Below are 18,325 nucleotides of genomic sequence, written 5' to 3'. Positions count from 1 at the left end.
GTCATTAATAATTTTACGTACAGTAGCAAAACCGATAAACAAACGCTTTTACTATAATAATATAAACAAGAAGTGAAAAGTTTTTAATTTTTAGTACCCATACCTACTGTAATCATAAAAGTTAAGTTTTATTACACATTTCAATTGCTAGCAAACAAAGAAAAGCAAACTGTATTGTTCAGATATAATAAATTTAATTTTGTATACATTTGTGTTTGAATATTTTGTACCTTAAGACACTTCGATTTTTACAAGATTGTCAAATATTGAGATTTAGTTTTTTCTACGATAGTAACACCAAACAATGATTTCAGGCTTATCGCTTCATAATCACTTTAACCGTAACTATATTGCTAAAGTTTTTTAATATGTATTGTCTATGGTACATAGAGGAGAGAAATTACAAGTATTAAAAAACTTGCCGAGTCTGAGACATTTTAAAATTTAATATGATACGACTCCTAGACCCTAGTACCGGTTTTCATAGTTTCCCCCGCGTAACAATCTCTGAATAAATTCCTATCACCGAAGACTTTTAAATGGAAAATTTTAAAATACTCGTTTTAAAAAAATCGAGAATCTCAAATAGTACAAGCAATAAAGGTATGTTTCAATGCAATCTTTAATTGTTTGGCCTCCATTCATGCAATCGTGCATGAATAATCTCCATAAAAACTTTAATAGTTTTAACAATATATTTAAAATAAATATAAATATAGTTTAAACAAGGCTTAGCATAATATATTATATATCACATAACGACTATATAATGCAGCATAAGGATATAAGTTTGTAGTAAATTCTACAACATTTACGTACCCCGAATTATGAAAGATATTTTGTAACTCGGTGACATTAATTAATTATCAAAATGCGACATTTAAAATATGAGTGTTGGGACATGAGACGCGTAATAATATAACTTAGATAAAAAAGCAGTTATTGCGTGAAATAATACGATTTTCTATACAATATTGTAAACAAATTTTAAATCATTAGACAATTTTATGACGAATAACTGATTGTCAAATATTGCAAGTGGTATGCTCACGCCAAGACTGCATTAATACACTTTATACAGTTTTCATTCATAAATACTGTATTATAGTATTAATGGAGGTTATGAATGAGAAAAGGCAAAAGCTTCTATGTTGGACAGTTAGTTATTGGTGTTCAAATTCCAACCATCAATTTATAAGATGGTTGACGAGATGAAACTTCTCAGCATTCCATGGATTCACCGTGTGGATGCCGGATCCATCGCGTTGAAGGGAGAGGAGCTTCAACAGTACCTGGGACTTGCGACCCAGGTGTACGTTTAAGGTGAGCGTTTAACGAGCGTTAAAGGCTCACCTCCACCGTCCAAGCTCCTATCTCTATACATTACCAAATTTGAAACGAATCTACTAAAACTGCCTGCGAAATACGTTCTAGGAATTAATTGATTTTAGTTCTGCACGGGTGGAAATCATATAGTAGGTTATAGTGAGATTTAGAATTGTATTTTAAATGTTACCTACGTAAATTGATATAACGTTTTAGTATTATCTGCAAAGAAATATAATGGCCAATTTCTTTGTTTGTACTATATAAAAATCATTAGGAACTTTCAAAGATTTACGTATTATGAACAGACCATGCTTTGTTAACTATTTTAGAAAAAAAAAGACTCACCAATCAGATCCAGCTGTTTTAAGAAAAAAGATTTTTACGCATACACATATACGTAAAATGTCTCGACTATGGAATCTTCATGAAGAAAGTCGGTTAAACGAAAAGGAAAAAAATATTTTTTTAACGTATTTGTTATATGTAGGTACAATATAGTCTTCTCAACTGAATTGTTTGCTTATCAAAACATTAATATTTTATTTTTAACAGCAGACACGGCCTTAAATCCTAATATAACTGCAAAAAAATACGGCTTAAATTATAATCAACCGTTAGTTAAGTCCGGGTTATTCATAGAAATGCAAAACTCTTTTATCAGTTGGGTATCCTAATAAATTTCAAAGCCTTTTCATTAGCACTCTTCAATATTATATACATTTTTTCTAAGCTAAATATTATAACACATAGTTTCATAATAAATCTCCGCAAAATCTAGTTTTATTTAAAATGTAATTTAGTTTTTGACATTGAAATTTAATGAGCATTCTATATTAATTTGAAAAACTCATCAACGATTTTAATCATATGTTAAGTAAAACAAATCCACTTTAAAAAATATTATGATTTCTTGTTATTATAATACGGCTAGGTACACTAAAATAAAGATACAAAAACAAATTTAATATATTTTTTCTTTTATTTTTAGTGTACGAGTAAATATGACATTTGCATTCTTAATTTAAATATATATCTACGTAATGTCAAGTGGCTTTGTAGCTTTTTTTTTAAATCTCATCAGTACAGCACTACACACACAAGTACAGCGTACTATCAAATTTCTCAATTATAAATAAGTCTGTGTGTTCTTTGAAATCTACAGTTTCAAAACGAAGATTAACTAAAAGTTAAAATACAAAAAATATAACTTTATGCTATATTTTTATCATCCGCGAAATATACGTCCAAAAACGACCGAACACTCGGTAAACAAACAACCTTCTTCATTTATTTTTTTATTAATAAAAACTTGTTAGTTAGTTACTTCTACTAATATTGTAATTAAATCGAAATCTCGTAAGGCAAAACCATAACAACTCATACAGTTCAGAAAATAATCATGACTAATTCAATTATTATTTTCTATTATTTTAAACATAAACATCACCTATTTAATATATAATATAAATAAACATTATCAAACAAAACAGTCTAAGCCTAGTAGCGTTTAAGAATTGTCTTTAAAACTTAAGATGGCATGGAACGTGATTTTGCATATTTTTCCTCTTGCATAAACGTTATATGCATATGCTCATAAAATGACAGTCAAGTTTCCCGAGATGTCGCCGCATATTTTGCGCTATTTAAATAAACACCATTTGGCGAAAGCGCTTAAAACTTTATGTCTCCAATAAATTCAATAAACAAAGAAATGCTTTTGTCTATATTTATTTAATAGTGTGTTTGTAAACAATCAAGCAAACTGTTTCGCAGTTGAAAAACAATTGATTAACTATGGTCTAAGTATTCTTTTATTCGATATCGTAACGATTCCTTGACTTTAGGTAGCTTTAAGTAACTCGATTAAATTTTTAATTAAAAAAAACAATATTAGAAACGAAAGTCGCGTTTTTGTTGAAAACAAATTTTTATTAAAAACACATTTAAAAAAGTTTTCCATGCCAAACAGAGGTTCTATATTCTTATTTTTTTTCTTTTTTAAGGACTTTAGAAAAATCTTAAATCATTTTAAACGATAAAAGTGTGACCTTGTTGGTATGAGAGAAAAATCTCTATCTCTATCCCGTCTCGAAATAGGACAAAACTTGAATTCTTACCAAAACTGCGAGTGAGATTTTACTTTGTAAATTTAAAGTATCTATATATACCAATATTATATATTTTTATATACATATGTATTTGTATCTTTGAGATTAGAATTCTTTTAATGACAAGTCCTTTTTAATTTGCGCATTACAGCCTAATGTCTGTAATAAAAATGTGTGTCAAATGATGCAAGTAAATTGTCACTTTTTACGTAACAGATGAAGATTAAATTTTGAATATACATTAAGTTTTGCTAATAACATGGCAAGCTCAATATATATAGAGGTAAATTATTTTTTTTAGAAACAGATATCTTTTATTACGAAATTCTCATTATTTAATTATATTAAGACACAGTCACATACATACCTATTCTTTCTTAACAACACCAACAAATCTCGCTACTTTTCCCGCAGTCTAATAAAAACACTATTTGTTTATTATATTATTGATTAATTTTACATATGAGTCGTGGATTTATTTCGCAAACAGCACTATCGTTTACTAGTTTAAAGTTTTAAAGTATTTGATATGTTCCATGTTCACTTACATTCATTCTTAAAAGTTACTCCATGTTCAAATGAACATGTTTGATGATTTCTTGTAAAAATTTACAAGAAATCTACAGTACGGACATACATCAAGAGCCTTCGTTAAAGTTAAAGAATATAAGTTTTCTATTAAGTATTAAGTCATATTTATATATTATTGTAGAACAATTCAGTACAGTTACTCAGTTCAATATAAGAATGACCTTTCGACAGATCATTGTTTTGAGACGTGTATTTATATAGCATAGATGAACGAAAGGGAATGCTGATTACTAGCTTAAGGTACGGGTTTTAAGCCTTCCGCCTTTCCCAGCCACCAGCTTCATAACAGCCTTATCCATTGCAACCTCTTGAATAACGCTGATCCAAATCAAGTCTGACCAGTCTAGGAGTAAAGGGCATCTTTGGCATTCACTAACATAAACGATGAGGTTATACTAATATAATTCCAATTAAGTATCATGTTTTTGTCAGTTAAAATATTTACATCAATGACAACTCGGAGGGTTATTATTAAAATCGTTATACCGTCAACAAAAAATACCAAATCGGAAGTTCCTCTCACTCTCATAAATAGTTTTGTTTGATATTTTACCGCATATTAAATTCATATTTGGTGAAAGTTCTTATTTAATTTAATAATTCACAATTTTTACTATAGTCACTAGTCTTGCATATTTCAAATAATAATTCTATTCATTTCTTTTAGTAATCTTCATGTCATTTGAGTATTAATGTAATTCCTTAATATTAAGATTTTAATTATAATCAGAAAAACAAAGCAAGAAAGCGTCCGTCCGTTTTGTGGCCTTGAAATTTTCATTGCCGCCGGTGATAGTGCAATGGCATCAATATTAAATGTCCTCTAAAGATTGGTGACGGCGCCATCTCTTGTTAAAACTTTGAAATCGTTTGTAAAAAATATGCTATGTCATATGTTAATGTGTCTACTTACCACTAGGTGGCAGTTGTAATTTTAGTTCATTCTAAAGAATATGAAATTTGAGAAAGATTAGACGAATAGTTAAATTATTCAATTTTACTTTTGCCTACTTATTCGTGTAAGGCAATAAGGTGCGTTTGGATAGAAGGATTAAAATAAAACGTTACAAATTTATTCAACACTATATATTTTGTCGCACTCATATCGAAATATTATGAATTACTTTAATATATATATAGAACTACGGTTCCGATAGTAAACTATACGGCACAGACGGTTAAAATTAATAATGAAATTTTACTTTACTGGGAATTTCAAGAATCAGTTTATGTGCAGCTCTTCATGTTATAGGAAGATTACAATTAATGGCTTCTGAATAAGATTATTTTTACAATAGATGAGTCAACTTTTCCTACTACTATTACTACTCAGTCGACATGATTTATTACCTTTTCATAAATAATGATAAAATATGCCCTTATTTTCAATATAAAATAAATAATTTCGATACAACTTTGATTGAAATACATTTAAAAAATTATTTTCACAAATTTCACCGAAAATAATAACACTCTAATTGTTAAGATAATTAGCAGCTGTTCAATAGTAATTTACTTTTTAATTAAAATTCTTCACAAATTACATTATACCATTTCTTGTCTGCCAATAGTTCCGTAAAATATAATTATAAACGATTTGCATGCTACAAATCACTTCATACAGCCACCCAAAAAAAAAAAAAAACTATTCGGTCCAAAATGCAATAAAGATGTTTAAAAAGAAAATAAATAAAAATAACACTCGAGGCATCAGGCTTCGTTGACCATGATATTAACGGAAGCTGTAAATCACAGCCTTTATAAAAATTTATTTGATTCTTGATCGTAAACCCAGTTCGTATCAACCTTATAGGCGTATCTGATCCACTAAAGTTATGTTTTAAGAGTATTTCGCTTTTATAGTAATGGCTGTGTCGTAATAATATCATAACTCACTAGCTCAGGGACTACCACAAGTTTTGCATGACACTACATAAGCATCGTGTCCAGTTTTCCCTTCCAAATCCTATGTTCACACTATCCTGAGCCAAGATTTACGAATGACTGGAAACTCCGTATGTAGTGTCACTATACAGACATGTATTAATAATGCTCCTCTCATTATTTGTGATCAGTATAGTTTTCTATGTGTTTGAATCCTCTGAACTATAAAAAAAATTGCATGACCGATCATTTTGCGTATTACCAAGAATGCACAATGATGTTGGAAATTAAAATTGGGAAAGCCTTATAATTATTCCCATTATATTCCAACAAAATCATTTCCATAGTCATGATTGTATGATTGTGCACTTAAAACATAATAAAATAAATAAAATACGGCCACATATGAAAAATTATGACTTACATACTATTTTTGTTAAAAAAATTATTGAAAGGCAGATGTACACAATGCAAATTGAAAAAAAGGGAATCATTTCAAAAACCTTTATCTCTAATAAAGTATAACATACAAGTGAGTACTTTAAAAGCCGTGTAAATTAACAATAATAATTCATATGCGTGATCTCATCCATACTGAAATGTGCTAAAACAACGCTATGATAAATTAAACAATAGAAAATGTTATATTTCATATTGATTACGTAATAAATGATTTAATTTATATTAATCGCTCCTGATTCATAGCGAACATTGGACTCCGAGGGAACAATATTCATGACTGTGACCTTGCATTCGTCATTGTTTAAAAATTTTATGACAAAAACGACTTACAATTATAATTAAAAAAAAAAACTACATAAATCTTATTTATTTTTAATATTTTTATTAAATCCATGAGATCGTTGATATCGGCTGTTTGACGAACTTATTTCATTCATTGAATTATAATCTGTTTTTTATGTACTGTCAAAAAAATATTTTACCTGAGCCTGCTTTTTATTTGTATCTGTACCCTTGTCCCAATTTTCTATCTTCATGCAACGTACAAGAGGTTACATTTTATCAGAAACCGAATTTGAGACTGTCATGTCATGGTGAATGAACGAGACGCTGTACTGATGTAAAGAGTCAAACTTGTGGTGACAGGACACGTATAACACAGAACTAAGTTATTGTCTCAATTCTATTATTCGTTTATTATAGACAAGTCAATTCATTATTATATTCATTTTTCACTTCAATAAATTTCTATGAATAAACATGGTATAATTTTTTAGAAATTTAAGACTGGATGGGTTTCAAAGATAGAAATATATATATATATTTCAATTGGTTGACTTTTTAATATTTATATTCGGCTTAGCAGCAGTCAGGTATAAGCATATAATAGTTGCAATACCGATCTATTGCCAGAATGACTAAGCTACCTGATTTTACCGAGTAAACAATAGATTGAAACTATTCGACAGCAAAAATATATATAGTTAGATATAAAAAATAATTGTGTGAAAAATCAGTGTTATTATATTGTTACATTACAAATAAATAAGTTAATAAATAATAATAAACAATTACAATAAATTTAAATCGTTTTTTAAAAGCGTCTTAAAAAAAATCGGAAAGATTGTATTGTTTATATTATTTTATTATTCATATAACAAACGTAACTTAACACAGATATTTTTAAAATCAACTCGTCTAACATTACGTACGCTTATCTCTATATTCATAAGCAGTGTTACCATCAATATTTATCCGTCCGCAACTGGCAGATACACCACCAATCATCTCCAGATCTATATTGCAACATTTATGATTTAATGTACAATTGTACGTGTGCTTTCTTTATATGACGCAAATACATCAAACGGTCGAGTTTATAAACGAATGCACGTTGTCAGGACTACGGAATATTGTGACGGTTAGTAGACGCTTTGGTTTAGTTCATAGTAACTTCAAACTTGTAACAGTCGCGTTCGGGCTTCGAGATCATAAGGACGCGTGTTGCGGTGTCGTTGTATATAAACAAAAGAATGATATACCGCGCATTGTGATATACAATAGTTATCGAGCTTATAAATTTAAAAAGCGTTTATTAAAGTGTTCTTGGACTTAAAATAAATAAAGTAAAAGGTGTAGAGCCTATTCAAGATGCCGGCAGAACCACTGGCTAAAGTTGTCCTGCGCAATGTTACCCCGGAAAGTGAGTATTGTTGCGCACAAGTTTTTTTTTGTTTGTAAAATGTCAGATTTTAATCCTAATAACAACCTTGACTACCAAGTCATTGGTAATTGTTTAGTGTTATTTCCGCAATGTTTAGTTATTCGAATTTCGTATTCCAATATTATAGTTTATTAATTGCATATTTATTAATATTTGCGACATTAAAAATGTTATTACGACTTCACTAATAATTTTTTTAATTTAGTTGAATAATAAATCGCATGTTTTCTTGTTTTTTTACTTTCAAGATTCACAGTTATTTTCACTTAATACCTTCTTCCCATTGCAATGGAATAAGAAAATGTATATAAAAAATATAAATTTTACTAAGAATTTTATGATTCATATAAATTGCGCCCTACTTTTTATGTATGAGGTAAATTATAGTTTCAGTGTTACCATACTAGGGTGTTTGATTAAAAATATTATATGTTTTAATTTAAACAAGGTCTTATAGTCACATACTTCTTTGATGACGAAAAAACCCGGACGTTTAAAGACAAAAACACAAAACAAAGAGCACATAACGTATTCAATAGTAGTAACGTGTAATTAAGATCAAGAGAAAATTTAAATGAATTTAAATTTAAACCACGTAGAAACTTAGCATTCAATTAAAACGTGTAATCGAGATAATGTTATTCTATAAAACCACGGATGTGACCTCAACTTTATATAGTTTTGATCGTGTTAAATAAAATTTTTACCGATACAAGCTTTAAAGTATAATTATTGTTTGAATGTTTTTTATTGTTTATTTCAAAAAAATCGTTTAATAATATTAATAACGCGTGCCTCCGACATTAATTTTTTTTTCAGCCAGACATAATAACCAAAGTGCAACATTGTCTAGACTATGAGATTAAGACATTACTGATTACACCATTATTTATAGGAATCTAAAAGACTATACTGTTGCATCTCATTTAATGTATATAAGTATATTTATTATTATAGACAACTAATGTAATATTAAAACGGAGATCAATAAAATAATTCTAATATGTAATTGTTTCTATGATCGCTCGCTATCGTTTCGTAACTTCTGTGCCGGGTTTTTTTTTTAATGATGTACCAATGAAACAACTTTACGAAGAAAAAAATGTAATGAAAATAAGTGAGGATTGTTTTTTAAAGTGCATGTTATTTATTGTCATGAGAATTATGTAGAATGGCAACCACTAACCGGAGGTTCCAGGAAAACTACGAAACTTACTTATATGTATATTATAATAAGAATTACATATTAAAACTTATAACCTATACCTAAGACTACACGATTGACCCGATGTTAGGATAGCAATCCCATTCCATTGCTTGAGTGGTATCAGGAATCTTCTGGTTCACACGGCTTGGTGTTCGTTCCGCGGAGTCAGCACCGTCACTCGTTATATGATATCTTATCCATACAACGATATTTCACCGGGAGTTTTATTTATTTTTTAATATGTTGCGCGTACGTAACATGAGATATCAATAATTCATCAGTACGAGGAAAGGACAACGAAGGCTGTGCACACGTTGATTCCTGTGCTGTATTCTTAGTCTAAGTTGGCATCGTCAGACTACATACGGTGCGTTAACAGTTCTTTCATTAATAAGCCGTCTCACGAGACAGTATTAACGTAGGTCATTGAATATGTAACGGGAAACGCTACGTATGTAGTGACGAGTGACGACGCGAACTTAGAATACGCATACACTTTTTACTCGCTTACTTCACGCCGTCTCCAATATCTTTATATAAATGTCACGAGTTTCGTAAATGGGACGAATGCTAGGTCGTGTTTGTATTTATCGTCCGAATGACTAAAAGTTTACTTAATTTGGATCCTCGAAAAAAATATATGAATTTTTTTATGAATTAAACAATCAGTTGGTCTCAAAACAACTGTTAATTTATAAAATACGTAATATTTTAAATCGATAAATGACAATATTTTTCTTACCAGAGTTTCCGTTTTCAAAATAAAAAAAAAGTCTTTAGGATGCCCTATTCAAATAAAAACATCGATACAGATTATACAATAAATTATGTCTTAAAAAATTAATATAGGAACTATTTATTTTTAAAAATAACTTTTCCTGAATGTAACAACGTTCTTGTATATGGATATTTAAAAAAAAGCAATATATTATAATAATTATTCTTTTGTCTTAAAAGTATAACTTTCATTGTTTAAATTTTAAATGGTAAAATATTTAAATCGATATTTCGTTGTTCTACTTGAAATGTTACACACAATGATAGTTTATCAATAAAATATGAACTTAGTCATCTTTGATCTAAATAATAGATTTTTATACTATCTATATTCTATGGCCTACATATATAGACCTCGTTGACCCTACATTACGATAATAAACATGAACCTAGCTGCCTCCCGCGGATACGTCTATATTTATGTTTGTTTTTTAGGTTTGCTTACAAATATATACTTTTGTTTTATAAAAGTGGGATATTTTTTTTAACTATTTCATATATAAAAACAGACGGAAAGAGAAAAGGTTTTAAAAAGCAGACTGTTTGTGTCAATGTACTAAATAGTAATCTATTGTATGAATTTAGATTAAATATAATGGCAGTATATTTACCACAAGTATTTTTGAAACTGTAAACTGATATATATCAGTTTTTTAATTAGATATAAACCTTCCTTCATAGTTGATACTATATATATATATGAATAATAATAATAATAGTAATATTTGCTATTATAAAAATACGCATCAAAATCCCATTAAGAATCCGCTCTCTAGTTATACGTATAAAGTAATCGCTGGAAATTACAAAATACATCTCGATTTTATGTCACAATAATATTGTTTTGTATGTGGAAATATATTGAAATGCAAATGCAGTGTGACAAACGCAAATGGTTATCGAATTGAGGAAGTACTTTGGATACACAGACAGTATAATTTTGTATATACCTTTCAGTCTAATAGCCAGTCATGTATAGAATAAGGGAATAATGGATTCTCTCTCTTTGATATATATATCGATACAGACATATGTATGATAAAACAGTATAACATATGACTGTTTTGTTAATATAATATATTTAATTTCATCCACATTAGAACTTTGAACTGTCCCACTTCCATAGATAAACAATTGAAAAACACGCCATACATTAGATAATGCAACGTCCTATGAACAGATATTTTTATTTTTACATATGATAATTGATCATTACATTTAATTTTTAGAAATAATAGGAATTTGTTTTAAATTATTTTAAATGAAACGTAATTTTTGACTCTCATGTCGTATAGGTAATTGTTAAAAAAAATATTTAAAGTAATTATTAAAGCGAAATTCTACTCTTAATAAATTTACTAGTTTTTGTATGTAATTAGAAAAATTATTTCCTCGACAAAAATATTACTTCACATTCACAGATGCTGTTAATAAGTTGTTATAAAATATCTTTGTCTCAAAAAAGGTTGTATTGTTTGGATAAAGACGATAAATTTTCCTTAAACATCTGTTGAACACTTGATATAAGGCACGTACCATATCAAAGTCACGATCGGCTCTTATCAAACTATTGTGTAACTATGTGAGGAAATCATTTTGATGTATTAAGTTATTAATTATCTACATTTATAGATTGTTTTTAATCAGCTCTAAACGTAACGAAATATGACCAATAAAATTAATATTTAGTTATGCTTAACCAAAATCTATTTAATATTAACAAATATTTTAAACATTTTTTAAAATTGAATCATATTTTTTATTATTATTATTATTTATAGTTCACTTCGGTCAATCCATGTTAATATAAATGTCATTAAAATTCGTCTGCATTGTGAAAATATGTCAAATTTTTTCATCAATGTTGCCATCGTGTTAAATTAAAATTTTACTTTTTTTTTTTTATTAGTCATCTCACATTCATTTAACATGCACGAGACTTACTATTCAAACCAATATATTGGTTTCAATTAATTAATTACTATATTTATTAATTCGTGAACAGTACACGCGTATTTCATATAACAATGAGATCCGTTCACAGAATTATTAAGAGCTGAGTGGGCGGGAGCAAAAACGTTTTGGAACTATTACGCAGCGGTCTATTGAAAATTTGATTGCGCCGGCTTGCGTAGAATTCGTAAAATAAAACAGTTTTGCGAAACGTTGTCTACAAGGACGACTAGCAAATCTATAACATATCTCCGTTTATATTTTAGCAACACAATAGAGAATTAAATTACATAATAAATGTAATGACTTGCAATCGTTCAATGAACGAATGGAAATTTTGGCGGCTTTCCAAATATGTGTCGTGCTATCATTTCATTTGCATACATTAAATGCACAGAGTATATTTAATTACCGTTCAGTAAATATACGGAATTGATGGAAGCGAGCTCGCTCAAGGTTGCCACTTTCTATTTTAATATTATTTCGTAATATTTGGCCAAATTTTATTTTATAAATAATGGATATTTTTTAAACCTGTCCATTTAAAGTGATTGGTCTAGAATCGACTTGCAATGTCATAAAGGAATTAGCATCATTTCCTTTTATCTCAATCATTTCAATTGCACCTTTATGTGAAAAAAAAATATTTAAAAAAAATGTTAGTATGCATTCTCGTCCTTTGAAGTATTAAGTGTATAGTAAGTATGTTTGAGCCTGAAAATAAATGAATGTGATCATTAAAATATCACAAAAAAAGCACAGTTTAAGTGTCCTAGTTATTCACATTATTTATTACATTAGTTATTCCTATATTATTTTCAATATATAATTCTTTATTACTTTATAACTAGCGACCCGCCCCGGCTTCACACGGGTGCAGTGCTGATATTAAAAACTGTGAACGTTGTTTATAAAAATATGGCGGCCCGCACCGGTTTGTAAGGTTTAAAATTTAAATCATATGCTGTAAAGGGCCATATAGATCCATATTAAATCAGAAATGTATTAAGGGTATTTAATTGGATAAGGATTAATGTTGTATTGGTTAAAATCGCTTCGAAATTTAGCTATTATTTGTCGTAAAAAGTAAATGACAAAATAAGTTATTGCGGGATGTCCATAAGAAGTAGACGTATGCCATCGCTAAGTTTTCTGTAGACCTTTTCAATGTTTACAATACTAAGTACATCATTATGATCAATCCTCTAGGGTTCCCTGCAATGTAAGCGGAAAAATGTTATTATTTACGACATCACATTAGAAACCTCGAAAATAACATTATTCCTCCAATATTTAACCAATATTATTATACATATAAACTTTCCTCTTTAATCACTATGAATTAAAAACCGCATGAAAATCCGATATTAAAGATTTAAGCGTACATATGAATATTGAATACAGGGGCAGAGAACGCGACTATGTTTTATTCTATATAGTTATGAATGTTCTACAGTCAACGTCTTTACATTACGAGAGCTTGATTAAATAATATCACAAAATTTTTCATTAATCTTTGGACAGTCTGTGAAAAATTATATTTATCGTATAATTAGGTAGATACGTATCATAAAATTTCTAAGCAGCATATAACCCTGGGTCATCAGAACTCATTACGATATAATTGTGGTGGCATGGACTTGTTCAGATACAAATAAGGCGTTGAAATACACGCAGCTGCTACAAGGATAATGTAATGCGTTTGATTAATAAACATTACACTAACATAGTGTCAAATAAAAAAGTTATATCTAAAAGTAAATGAAAATAAGTTTTTCCGATACTACGCGTTTTTTATTTTTTTATATCTTCATATTTCCGTCGTTTCGGTTCCTTTATAATAGCTCTGATCTCGGGCGGACGAAATGAAAGTGAAATCTTAGATATCATTATATGCAAAAGCGCTTAAAATAAGAAAAAATAATTAATTCTTTACTAAGATCAGATAATGAAAAGCATTGGATAATATTAAGAAACAAAAATAAATGGAGCAGCCCTTGATACACATCGCGATACATTTACATTCTAAGGACAAAGTAAAGCTGGTTTTACGAAGTAACTTGAAAGGCGCATTGACCTAGCGGCCATTCTAGGTCAGGTGCACGTGAGCAAACATCGCTCTGAGTCACAGACTATCGAAACTATGAGGGCTGTATAGGGCATACCTTGTTCTAAGAGACGCTTTTTGAAACCAACATGGCGGACTTGTAAATGTCAAATGATGAAATAATTATAATTATTTCGTAAAATAATTTTATAATAGACGATTAAATATATAAATTATATTTAATGTTATACTACTTTTCTTTACGCCTTTCAACGTGTATAGAGCTTATGTAGGTACGTCGGACGGAAAATACTGTATGACTATGAATTTTATTGCTCTTATAATTTACTTGCAGATGTAAATCAGAACAGCCATAGAAAACGATATATTTAAATAAATATACAAATTTGTACTTTGTACTGACTAGCGATTTTTATTTCAGTAATACGACTTATTTTCAGTACTAAAGAATGTAGTCCACAGTCTAAATAAATAATTTAAATTTTGTATCGATAGGCAAAGAGCGTTGATCGTTGTTATGTCTGAATTATTTTCTCCCATATTTATCGTACTGAGTGCTGTGTTATAAATCACTAGTATGAAACATGTTTCTAAACATTTGATAAAATGAATAATGAGGATACTTAATATAAAAGTGATACTTTGAGTGTGTTGGAATATTATAAATTTTATTACATTAAACTCAATATTTATAACATTGTCGAAAGACCGTTTGCTAAAATATTAAGTAAACCTTGCTCATTACTCTATGCTGCAAACTTTAAATATCATCATTAAGACAACATTTTTTTAATATTCATAATTTTTGTTGAAAGTATGTAATCATTCTTGCCACATTTTTTATGTACAATTTAATTTTCAACTTCGCTTATTAGCAAGTCCGCCATCTACCATTGAATAGTTGTTATTTTAGTATAGCTGCTCGATACTAGATGGCGTTGATTTTTTATTTTGATCGGAATTTCTTCAACGAATAATGTTTTGTACTGATTGGACATACTATTCTTCACTACAATTTAATGAGGAAATTGGTTGGGTGGTTGTTTTAAATATGGCCTTCATCCGTGCAAAGACGTGCACAGTATATTCTGCAAGTGACCTGTAGAATGGAGGAAAGACGATCCGGGATTAGGTTATGAATGCAATAAAATTTAACAGCTTCGACTGAAGTCACAATTAGGACCTTTGTTAGTGGATCTAAAACGACACAACTTCAGTTAGATGCAAACATAGGAGATGTACACTGTATATAATGAGGAAAAATCAGATCAAAATTGAAACCTACCTGTTATTAATCGACACTTCAAATTAACTTGTCTAGATTTTATTATATTCTTCATAGATATCAATTATAAAAATATTTAGTTTACCCAACATATGCGTTTTTCACCAATTAGCTTGATAAAAATATATTAAGTGTGTGTGCGTACAAATTATTCGATTTTAAAAGTCGTGGACAACATTTACCACTTTTTATAACTTCGTATATCGAATGTTAGCTCAATGTTTCTTTTTGTACTACGAAGTCTTATTTCTATTTTCCTTTCAATAAAACGGATGTTGCATATCCGTGTTAGCGATGTAGTATAGAGCCAGTGTATGTGTTTATAATAAGAAAAACTTTTTGTTGTATTGTCTGTATCGCTTTGGCAGCTTGTCTTGTGGCATATGACCCCCTCCTTTATTAGTTTTTCTTTGCCTGTTGTGAAATCTGATATTTCGAATATAATTCATTATTTGGTTTCTTTTTTACTAAATTTACGACAACGGACTGTCAATTTCTTACTAATTTATAACATTTCTACAAAAAAAAATCGTTTAACGTGTTTCAAAGAGATACGCGTTCTCAATGCGATTATATTTTGTACGCCCCAACAACTTTGTTGGCGTCCCCTTTGGTTATTATTTTAATGATTTGCCTCGAATACATTTTTTTAATCTGGCAAGGAGGTATAAAAAGAAAAGAAAATTATGATGAGTACCTAATCATCTATGAATACCATTTTTGTACGCGGATCTTAAATCTTTTAAATGATGTAAATGACATCCGACCCTGACGAGGAGTGCGTTCGTTGAAACGTGACCCTGACACTACGTTGAATATTACTTGAACTCATCCTATAGTAGGTACCTATTAATGATGTGATAAAAGTTCATTTATACCATCAAAATATTACGAAATTTCTATTATTGATTTCGTTTTCAATACTGTTTGGGAAATTAAGTAATTATTTTGGCATAAAAGATTTGTATACACGTTCAAGTGTTTTATTACAGAAAGAAGACACAAGAATACACAATTTGTTTATTTTTTTTTCCATAACATTTGCTGTAAGACATTCGCGGACAGTATTTTTATATTTAAATCGTTTAAGACATACATTATTCAAGACAATTTTTTTTTTAAACATAAACAAACACACGAATGCTTAGTATACACAAGTAATGGAGTAAAATATTCCAAAATATATAATTTAATTTGAAAGGTATTTTAATGCTATTTACAACTTTTAAGTTCTCTTCACGGTAGTTACAATACAATATTCTTTATTGTCCATCACTCAAAGACTTAATAAATACAGAATGTCACAGAAGGAAATAATGTAGTCATTAGGGCGACCTTTACCTTGTGAGCGATTTCTTCCAAGTTACCCTTTGGGTAAGGACAGACTGAAGATGAAAGTGGGTTGAGAAGTGTTAAAAATATATGTTTATATACAAAAACATATATAAACATAAACTTTATTATATACATACTAAAATGAAGTAAAATAAATACTATATATGTAATTTTATAAATTTAAAATACCTAACGAATGCTAGGTACACATGACGACTTAAAAGGTAACTTAGAGTGGAGACAGATAGTTAAAGATAAGATTTGTGTGAAATAATACTCCCTCTAAGTTGATTGTAAGTGATGCCAGCGATTTTTTTGCTTCGTGGATATATCTTGGTATCTTACCAGGTGGTTTGACAATTATTATAAACATGACTTTTAATAAGCAGAACATATAATAAAAAATACGAGTATGATCAATCTACGACCAATGAAATCAGAATGCACCTCATTGGATTTTATTGCCGTTAATATTCTTCTCAACGTCACTTTGTAAATCTGACTTAAGAGAGGAGAATTTTCTTAGGATAATGGCAAATAGAAATATGAATCAATGTCTCTACTTCCACCCTATCTGGTCTCCAATTAGATTAACTAGGGTCCGAAAAATATTAAGCCTTTTGATCTATATGTGCTTTCTTATGTTTTCGACCAAGGAGCCGATTCTCATACAAATTTTAAGGTCATGATTTAGAAAGCAACCTGTTCATCTATAGAGAGATGTTTTGAAAAAAAAACTGACCAATCAATAACGGGTGAATCCCACTCATACTTGCATTGCAGGAGAAATATTCACTTCTTAGCTGGTTTTATTTAATTATTTTATATATATCAATGTGAATTAGAAATTAATATCATGTTTATTTATAAAAAGCAATAGTATCGTAGATATTTACTTGTTTGTTGTTAAATCAGAAGTAATTTATTTGTCAAAATTTCTGATATTTAATAACGTCTTCTCCATTATAATTAGTAACAGATCGTAATCTGTCTGTCTCAACGTTAGGACATTTGCAACATATCAATAACATAGTAATCAAACCGAATGTATGAATTTACTAGAATTTTAAGTCTTAATAAAATATAAAGAGGATAACTTGATTGAACGCGTCGAATAAAATTAGTGTATCTACCTTCATAAATTATGTGGCTTTGTATAGCAGCTATAGGCGTATCGCAAGCTAACTATTCATATAATAGTATTTAATCTGTGCTCACTTACCGATCCCGTTAGACATGACAAATATCTGGGCCGAGAGAACTTCTCATTTCGAATTTAGAATTACTGTGATAAATCATAGATTTTTTTTTACTATCATAGCGTATGTATCCTCTGACCTAAACTCTCTCAGTAATAAGGTTTGTTGTGTTTGTCAATAAAATACTATTTTAATTGAAATTGTGAAGTGCTTAATGGGATTATAATTGATTTTATAAATTCAGTGAAACGTTCATCTATCTAGTGATGTCGAAGGAACAACGCTGTGACAAACATTAGCGAGTGTTTTTACGTAATAAATGATTTCTTTTCTATCATTCAGATGAATTTAATAAAAAAAAATCTGATAGCGTTATTATATAAAAAAAAGAAGAGACAAGATGA

At 29.1% G+C, this 18,325-nt stretch overlaps 1 protein-coding gene across 1 annotated transcript in view; it reads left to right on the top strand.

Moving 5' to 3' along the window:
* The first annotated feature begins 7,813 nt into the window (after nt 1-7,813).
* LOC116765268 (clavesin-1-like) overlaps nt 7,814-18,325 on the top strand; it is a 20,465-nt gene continuing 9,953 nt past the window's right edge. Inside the window, exon 1 of the mRNA XM_032654700.2 lies at nt 7,814-8,076. Within this exon, the coding sequence (XP_032510591.1) occupies nt 8,025-8,076 (52 nt within the window). The 5' untranslated portion in view covers nt 7,814-8,024. The remainder of the gene's footprint in view (nt 8,077-18,325) is intronic.

The sequence above is a fragment of the Danaus plexippus genome, chromosome 2 (genome assembly GCF_018135715.1).
Source record: "Danaus plexippus chromosome 2, MEX_DaPlex, whole genome shotgun sequence".
In the NCBI taxonomy this organism is placed as follows: domain Eukaryota; kingdom Metazoa; phylum Arthropoda; class Insecta; order Lepidoptera; family Nymphalidae; genus Danaus; species Danaus plexippus.
This window is presented reverse-complemented; position numbering and strand designations above follow the sequence as displayed.